Below are 9,384 nucleotides of genomic sequence, written 5' to 3' on the forward strand. Positions count from 1 at the left end.
CTTGACCTCGACCCGTCGCACCTTTGCGACATAAACAAGTCACGGACTCACAGTAGCAATCCAACTAACCTGCTGGCAATCTCTAGTAGCAATGGTGGTTCAGATATTGAGAACTATTTATTGCTTTGTTTTCTTCGTTTTACTCCGGCATTACCTTTGAATGGGAGTTCAAAACTTCAGTTTCTGGAGAAGAAACACATTGTTCAAGTTTTGAATTTCTTCCTGTCCAACTATGGCTTCTTCTTCTTCTTTCTTCAATGATTCTGAAAAAAAATACGATGTGTTCATCAGTTTCAGCGGCAAGGATGTTAGACGAGGTTTTCTGAGTCATCTAGTAAAGGAACTACGTCGGGAGAAAATTATGGCTTATGTAGATGAAAAAATGAAAAGCGGAGAACAAATATCATCCTCGCTTCGGGGAGCAATTCAAAACTCGCAAATCTCAATCGTCATATTCTCAAAAAACTACGCCTCTTCAAGCTGGTGTTTGGATGAGCTTGAAGAAATCATGAAAATGAAGGAACAAATTGTTTTACCCGTTTTTTACTACTTTGATCCCTCGAATGTACAGCACCAGCAAGGCGCTTAAAAGAGGGCATTTGCTAAACATGAATTAAAGTTTCAAGGAAACGGCTTGAAGGTTCAAAATTGGAGATCAGCCTTGAAGAATGCTGCTGAGCTATCTGGCTATAATACGTCCGATTATCGGTAAAAATTTGAAAAATACTACTCCTCCGGTCCTAATTATAAGACCCAATTGACTTATTTGAGGAGATTAAGGAAGTAAGTTAAGTTGGTTATTTATAATAAATAAGTGTTGTCATTCCTAAAATATTCTTACTAATTAAGTATATTGGCTAAAACTATCATTATTAGAAGGATTATCTTGGAAAAAAATGCATAAATATAAGAGACAAAATGGATTGGGTCTTATAATTAGGACCAAATAAAAAGTCAAATTGAGTCTTATAATAACGATCGGAGGAGTATTTAAACATTTATTTCTGACATCAGCTCCAAAAAAGAAAAATATTTCTGGCAGTTGATATATCTGTGTGCTTGTAGCAGGCTACCTAATTTAGACGTTGAAATACTTTTCTTCTTGTTTCGTAGAGCTAGAGCATGTTTTGCATCAGAATATTTAGCTGGTAATTTCCTAATATGAATTGCAACAGTTTCATTCTGGATCTTAAAAGTTCCATTCCGTGCTCAGGTGGATATTACATTTACCTTGAGTGTTTTTTTTTTTTGGGTGAGATTGCCTTGCGCCGTTCTATTGTAATTATGTCTAGAAAAGGGTTAAAATTTTGCTGGTGGTCACATCAAAATTGAATGCAAACGATGCAAAAGCAGTACCGTTGATATCATGAATGAAGATTAAAAATGTGACATCATTTTATTGATGAGAATATTTACCTTAATTATTAACTATTAAGTCCAACGAACGATTTGGATTAGGAGTCACTGAATTGTATGCATATCAGTATTCCACTTGTTGATCAGTTAATTTATTCCATCTTCTTGTCCTGATTGATTCTTTTTTCCTTCTCTGATTTAGTAATGACTCTAAGCTCATAGATGACATTGTCAATGGTGTTTCGTCAAGGTTGAATATCTCTCCTAGTGAATCAAAAGGCCTTGCTGGGATTGATCAACTTCTTGATTGTATTAGATCGTTTTTGGAAAGGAAGTCAGAGGAAGTTCAAATCCTTGGAATTTGGGGCATGAGTGGCATCGGTAAATCAACCATTGCACAAGTTGCAATTGACAAATTCTCTTCCCACTTTGACGGCTCTTACTTTTTAGAAAATGTGAGAGAAGAATCGCAAAAGCATCGGCTGAAATCTTTAAGAGAGAAACTTGTTTCTGAACTGCAAGAGGAAAAATCCTCTTTTGTTCATAAAAGCCTTGTTAGACGAAGAAAAGTTTTTGTCGTGCTTGATGATGTGGGTTTTTCAGAACAACTACAGTATTTGGTTACAGATGGAATTCACTGGGGACCTGGTAGTAGATTCATTGTAACAAGCAAAGACAAGCAAGTGCTAACTGCTGGAGGAGTTCATGCCATACATGAAGTCAAGGAATTGGGCCCTGAAGAATCCCTTAAGCTTTTCAGCTTAAATGCCTTCAAAAAAAGCCATCCTGAAAAGGGATATGAGGAACTTTCAAAAAGGGCAGTAGGTTATGCCAAGGCCCTTCCTCTAGCTTTAAAAGTTGTGGGTTCATCTCTTTGTTCTAAAGACAGAAGAACATGGGAAAGTACACTGAGAAAACTTGAGGGGTACCCCGATCCTCAAATTCAAGATGTGTTGAAAACGAGCTATGATGGATTAGATGATGTGCTAAGGGATGTATTTCTTGACATTGCTTTCTTTTACAAAGGAGAAGATAAAGATCATGTCATAAGGCTACTTGATGCCAATAACCTTTTTGCTGCTTATAGAATAGAAGGACTTCTAGATAGAGCTCTTATATCCATTTCAAATGACAAGGTAATACAAATGCATGACTGAATTCAAGAAATGGGTTGGGAAATAGTTAGGCAAGAATGCAAGGAAAATCCTGGAAGACGTAGTCGGTTGAAGGACTTTGAGGAAGTGTATGATGTGTTAAAAAATAATAAGGTACAAGAAAGACATCTTATCCTCTCTCTACAAATGATTTTTGTACAAAGTGTAGCAAGATTCATATCATTTATTTTTCTTATGAATTTGTTTTATTTTTCAGGGAACTGGTGCCATTAAAGGCATAGTGTTATATGCTTCTCTCTTTAAAGATGTGCAATTGAATGTTGACACCTTCAAAAATATGACTAATCTCAGAGTTGTCAAATTCTACTCTCCCTGGCATGTGAGATCCTGTAATAAGCACCATCTAACAAGTTTTGAGTCATTCTCTGATGAATCAGGGAGCCTAGAGTGGAATGGATACCCTTACAAATCTTTACCATTAAATTTTTATCCTGAGAAACTCGTTCAGCATTCTATGCCAAACAGTCATGTTATGAAACTTTGGAGACTAGTGCAGGTAGCTTTATTTGTATCTTTAATTAGTCGTCTTCTATGAAGATTCTAAAATTTTTCCCATTTGTTTAATTGCTTCAGGATTATGTGAATTCTAAGAGAATAAGCCTTGGCAGATCAAAACAGTCCATGGACTTGCTTGATTTCTCAAAGGCACAGGAAATAGAGTGGGAGGGTATTTGTTTTTGCGAAAGTTTCTGTAACGTTGATCCACACATATTATCTCTTTCCATGACTGTTGCCTTGAATTTAGTCCGCTCCAAATATTCAAAGACTCTTCACAGTGAGGGTAATTTTAGATCCCTTAGAAACTTTGATGTCAGTTTCTGCTTTAGCGTGAAGGAATTTTCATTGTCATCAAAGGAAATATCAGATTTGGATTTGTTAACTTCAAATTCCAAAATACTGTACTCATCCATTGGGAGTCTCAGTGAGCTACGAAGGATCATACTAGGTGGTTCAAGACTAGAGATTCCTCCCATAAATGAGTTATGTTGCCTGAGATCTTTTGAAGAGCTTAATCTTTCTGATTGCAGACAAATGAATCAAAGCCCAAAGCTTCATGTCCTATTCGATGCCTTATTTGATTTACAAGAGCTATTTATAGCTGGATGCAGTGACTTCTTTAAAGTCCCTGATATTATTGGCACTTATTCATCATTAAAGTATTTGGGACTGAAAGGAAGTTGTATTGATAGCTTACCTGCTAGCATTAAAAATCTTTCTTTGCTTCAAGCAATTTACCTAAGGAATTGCAGGAGGCTTCTATCTATACCACAACTTCCACCATCAGTTATGCATCTAGATGCAACTAACTGCACGTCACTAGAGAATGTATTCACTATAACTACATCTGCACCACAGCAAGAAGATATTTTGTCATATTTCTTTTCGTTTGTGAATTGTTTGAAATTGGATGAGCATTCACTTTGCAATATAATGGACAATGCCTACCTCTCATTGAAGCGAGCAGTTCTTGACAATTTAGAAGCAAGTGTTTTTTGTTATCCGAGTAACAGAGTTCCAAAGGGGTTCAGATCTAATCAAATAAGAGAGGCTTCCATGTCTATGCAGCTTTCACCAGCTGTTGATAAATGTTGGGTTTCATTTTCTGCACTGTTCTTCCCCAGTTCACCTCAAATGAAACATGTCCAACTTACTTGAAATGTTCATGCTGCTTTGAAGATGGTGAAAAGCTTGAAGGATCAAGTACATGTGGTTATTCCATTACAGAATTGTACTGTGATCACGTTTTTCTGTGGTATGACCCCCAATACTGTATACACATTGTGGAAGGGGTTAAATCAAAATTAGGACAACGTGAGGATGTCCCAAAGGTCTCATTTGAATTCTATGTTGTTACTTATGATGATGACAATGGCGAGAGGGTCAACCATGAGCACTTGATCAAAGAATGCAGAGTCCATCCAATATATGTCTCAGAACAGTAAATGGAATTGGAACCAGAGTTAACATTGAAGTCAAAGTGGGGACCTGATAAGCCTGATTCATTTATGGGCCCAGTTTATTCTAGGAAAAGGAGAAACAAGGGTGTATTAACTGCTAGCGGGACTGATGAGTCAATTAAAGAAGTTGAGGTTGCACCTACTAAAGTTGCCACGGTGGCAAGGGCTGAGTTGGACCGTTTCTAGGGCTATATGCTACTGAGGCGAAGGTGGACACTGTTTTGTGCAGGAGAGGACCTGACACTATTTTTGAGGCAAAGGAGGATAGTGTTTTAGACCTAGTTCTACTATTTGCTGGTGTAACTTTGTCTTCATTTTGCTCCTTGTGTCACCGAGCTGCAAGCTGTATGCCAGAACCTATCCAACATTAATAAAACATCTTCCAGGTCCCATCAGGGCAAAATATTGATGAGCAATAAGTTAATAACAACTCCATCCAACCAAGAATATTTCATTCTTTGATCAATCCACTTGTTTAGATGTTCCGTGGGAATGGAATTTGAGCTGAGCACTCAGTCCATGGGCCATGGCAACTCAGAATGTTAATGATTTAACACTCATACAATCAGAATGGAAGTTGAAATGGAATCTCTACTCCTGTTAAGCAATGAATCTTTATCTTCTCTATTTTTGGATCCAAAAGTCCAATTCATCTCTATCTCCCTCACCTTGGAACTGCAGTGTGCATGCAGAATGAAAGGCAAATGGTCTAGAGAAATTTTCCATGATTGGTTGGTTCTCTCTCTCTCTCTCTCTCCCCCCCTCTCATTCCTTGGTACATGAATTTTCTTCATATTACATATATGGGAATCAATTGATGGTTGAAATTTTGCATAGGCAAGAATTAAAATGGTCATCCTTGAAGAATAGCACTGACTTATGTTTCAAAGCGGCTGCTTTTCTAATGTGCTTAACTCTTATGGTATGCTTGAATCTCTTTTTGTTCTGAAGTTTGGGTGATTTCTTTTGATTTGTTACTGACGAAGACTTGGTAGTATGGGATACCAAGTCTCACATTGAGTAGAATATGATGCTCAATAGAGTATTTAAGTGGGTTGGTTCTCTCACTTTAACAGCTAGTTTTTGGGGTAGGGTTTCCTATCCCACTTAGGTACCCATTAATTAGTATCAGCGCCAAGTTGTTGATGGTTTTATAGAGAGGGCTACCCATGGAGGGTTTTGACCGATAGGAGGCTGAGTGAAGTGTTGTGGAGTGCAGCCGCTGGGACATCAGCTTTCTGACAGGGACCAATTGACGGGGACTTGATAGTATGGGATCAGTCCCACATTGAGTAGAATGAGATGCTCAATGGGTTGTTTAAGTGGGTTGATTCGCCCACCTCAACAGTTAGCCTTTGGGATAGTGTTCCCCATCTTATTTAGATACCCATCAATTACCTTGAGCAGGTTTCTTGTAATATAATTTCAGAGGCATTTCTCTTGAAGTCTTGATGTAGAAGTTCAGTCATATGTTAGTCAGTACTATGTTTACAGTTAATTGCATAATAGTATAGTTTGTTCTGGTTTTAGCTTTGCGTCTGACTTTGTTCATTGTCTTTTCATCCTCTGTAATATTGTTACCCTCAGCCTTTAATATTTTTAGTCTTTTCTAATTACGATTATAATCTCCTAGGACAAAGGCCTCTCATTTTAGGTTTATAGAGAATGTTTTGGAATAGGCCCATCATCTGGTTTATTAAGAACCCGAAAAAAAGAAAGAAAGAAAGAAATGAAAAACCAAGGATATGAAGAGACCGTAGGAAAAATGCAGCCGTCAATATGTTTTATTTATTTAGTTATTTGTGCTTTTTTTTTAGTTGACAGGTAGCATGTCTTATCGCACCTTCATGGAGTGATCTTAAAAGCAGGGGGGAATCCTGGATCGTCAATTTTCTACTGCGTAATGATTGGACACTCAGATTACTAGTTTAGGTCCTTTTGTATATATCAATGCTGACACTTACGAGTGCACTACAATTTTCATTTTGTTAATTGATGATATTGAATTGTTTTGTATGATATGCTAGCAAGTCTAATGATTTTGTTGATAGCTGGAAATTTAGTCTTAACTCTCAATGCAAGATGTAGTTAGAGATTAGCTTTTAAAAGAGATAAGATGCTTAAATATGTCGGAAGTATACACAAGGGAATACCAACATCTGAAATTTTTTTTTTGTCTTGTTTTTTATATGTTCTGGAAGTTTATTTTTGTAGCAAAAATATTTTGGCTGTTATTAGCTGTTAAGTTTGACAGTTAAGTTATGCTATTTGATTGGTGTCTCTAATGGTCAAATTTAACGACCGATAACGGTTCAAGGAAGAAATGTTACAAAATAAAACTTTCAGGGCATATAAGAGCAAATAAAAACTTTTACATACTGGATGCTCCTTGGGGTATATTTTCAGGATATTTAAACACTTTATCCCTCTAGAAAAAGGTGTTTTAATTCATTACTTGTACATATCAAATTATGACGATTCTCATCGTACTAAAATTTCTCTTAGATTAAAAAAAAGTAAAAACGTTGTGCATTCTACGCAGCCTAAGCAGATCCATCAGATCACGGATTTCCTTTCTCACTGCAAGTAGGAAGCTTGCAAGACCAGTGAAAATCAAGAGGAGCCGAGATGTTGTCAATTTCAAGGTCCGATGCTCCAAGTACTTGTACACGCTTTTTGTGTTTGACCCGGAGAAGGCTGATAAGTTTGAAGCAATCACTTCCTCCAGGTTAGTAAAAATGAATGATCCCTGTCCTTACTTGATGCATGCAAATTAGATCCTCCGTACAAATGGGTGTGACTAGTACACGTAACATTTTAAGGCATAAGCCACATGTGCCTAAGCACATTGTCACAACAGGCGAAATTACACAGTGACGCTTAAAATCCTTATGTCAGCGTTTATGTTTTCTTACGGTGCTATATCATGCTGGATGCTACTCTGTAACTTGTATTCCTCTAAATGCTCGCAGGCTTGAGTGTTCAAGATCTGTAAAAGAGCTATGGAAGAAGAAAGTTTTTTTCTTTTTGTTTCGCGTGTTTAATTTTGGTGTTGGTTTCATTGTTATTGTCTAGTGCCTTGTATCAAGAGGATTTTTTTTTTTTTTGGGTCTCCTGCTTGGAAAAGGAACGAGATTTCTGCTCTGTTTTGGCTAGATATATTTAGCTTAGGAAGTGCCAAATCTCAAGTTGATTTCTTATTAATGTTCGTTCTCATTTTAAGGAGGATTGAGTACTCAATTATGTAAAATGATCCATAGATGTAGCGAATTGTGGTTGGCCTTTAAAGTTTTAAATGTGCCCCATCACAGAAGAAAAAAAATTGTCATGTTTCAAGATCTAATTGAAGAGCTAGTAGTTGAAGGGTCAAGGAGGAGGGAATCAGAAGTGTTGAAATGCAAGGGACCAGGTTGAGGATTGGTTTAACTTTAAGAACCAAAACGGAATATGAGTTTATTATATATCCAAAACGACAAGTGTTTCTGGATATCATGACACAACATCAGAATAGCCACGTCGATTCGCCTCCTTTCTTTTTTTTTTTCCTCCCCGTACTATGCATAAATATTCTCTTATTGAAAATAATCTGATTTGAAGTACAGTCAAACACTAAATGTGGATATCTCGACTCTCTTTATTTCTGCTTCTAATTCTGCACAAATAAAAATAAGAGACATTGACTCCTAACCTGACAGAATTTTAAGCCCAAAATGATTTAAAAATACTCTGAATTATAGCCAAAATAAATAAATAAAAGACATTAACTAAAATCATTATAAAAAAAAAAAGGAAGCATAAAAATCCTTGTTAACTTTTCAATTGTTATGTCCATACATACGTTCATTAAATATTGTCGCATCAAATGGCTCGTTTAGTAAGTGGTATAGAGTGGCATAGAAACCTTCCCCCCCCCCCGGGGGTCCCAAAAAAAAAAAATCGTAATTCTCCCTTTTCTGAATAGCCAAAGTAACAATTTATTATTTTAATTATTTATTTACAATTCATGAATATTAAATTTGGATTATAATTTCTTTTAGCACTCCCAAGCACTCGAGGCCCACTCTCAATCCAAATTTTAATTATTTATTAATAAAAAGTTTTTTAATCACATGGTCAAGGGTTAATAAAATGGCATGTATATTTCTTTCATTATATATTTGCCAAAAAGAATTTCATTCATGATATAACCCAATTTTTTCCCCATGGATTCATACTGAATTTCACAAGAATTTCTCTAGAGTTTAGACTATGAAATTGTGAAAATTCTTAGGACCTTATTAAGAGAGTAAGATTTACTTTTCGATATTCACATGTTAAAAAGAATAGATCCTAAGGGTCGACATTAGAAAAAGTAAAAATAATGTTATAAATTTCACTTATTTTTAAAAAAAACGAATTTATCACCTGAAACATTTCAAATTTATAATCATTCCTCAGTGCTGGTCATGGTTGGCACTATTTCTTTCTTTGTTTTTTCCCTTAAATAACCAGTCGAGAACTCGTGCGTTGTGTGGGTGAGAACTTATCGTACTGCATACTAACATATTTTATTCTAATGTATGTAACGGATATCTTAACTTTCTACATATTATTATTTTAATTTAAAAAATTAAAAAAACTCAAAATATCGTAACTTTCAAACCCATGATGAATAGTTTCTATTCAAATTTATCGCTTGAATATTTGAACTTATTTTGAATTTTGGATTTTAGATTGAGAATGTTTGTATGTATTTTTAGAGTTATCAAAGCAAAGTAGGAATATACTCTTCTAATTTTTTTTCAACCCGAAATAACCATGCGAGCATGGCACAACATAAACATGTGTCAGTATTCTACTAGACAGAAATAAGCAGATAGACGTGATAAGCTGATAAACTGTGGGGCTACTTTTAC

At 35.9% G+C, this 9,384-nt stretch overlaps 2 protein-coding genes and 1 pseudogene across 2 annotated transcripts; all 3 read left to right on the forward strand.

Moving 5' to 3' along the window:
* The first annotated feature begins 232 nt into the window (after positions 1 to 232).
* Positions 233 to 2,513, forward strand: LOC114726287 (TMV resistance protein N-like). The gene is made up of 3 exons (XM_028912872.1): positions 233 to 565; positions 641 to 708; positions 1,559 to 2,513. Exons 1-3 carry the CDS (start codon positions 233 to 235, stop codon positions 2,511 to 2,513), a joined length of 1,356 nt encoding a protein of 451 aa, XP_028768705.1.
* A 639-nt stretch (positions 2,514 to 3,152) lies between these two features.
* On the forward strand, positions 3,153 to 4,474 carry LOC114726288 (disease resistance-like protein DSC1). Its single transcript, XM_028912873.1, has 2 exons — positions 3,153 to 4,119; positions 4,209 to 4,474. The coding sequence occupies exons 1-2, from the start codon at positions 3,153 to 3,155 to the stop codon at positions 4,472 to 4,474; spliced, it is 1,233 nt and encodes a 410-aa protein (XP_028768706.1).
* Positions 4,475 to 7,826, forward strand: LOC114726289 (uncharacterized; annotated as a pseudogene).
* The last annotated feature ends 1,558 nt before the right edge of the window (positions 7,827 to 9,384 follow it).

Source organism: Neltuma alba, unplaced genomic scaffold, assembly GCF_004799145.2.
Source record: "Neltuma alba isolate B1F8T4 unplaced genomic scaffold, ASM479914v2 tig00012357_pilon, whole genome shotgun sequence".
NCBI classification, from domain to species: Eukaryota; Viridiplantae; Streptophyta; class Magnoliopsida; order Fabales; family Fabaceae; genus Neltuma; species Neltuma alba.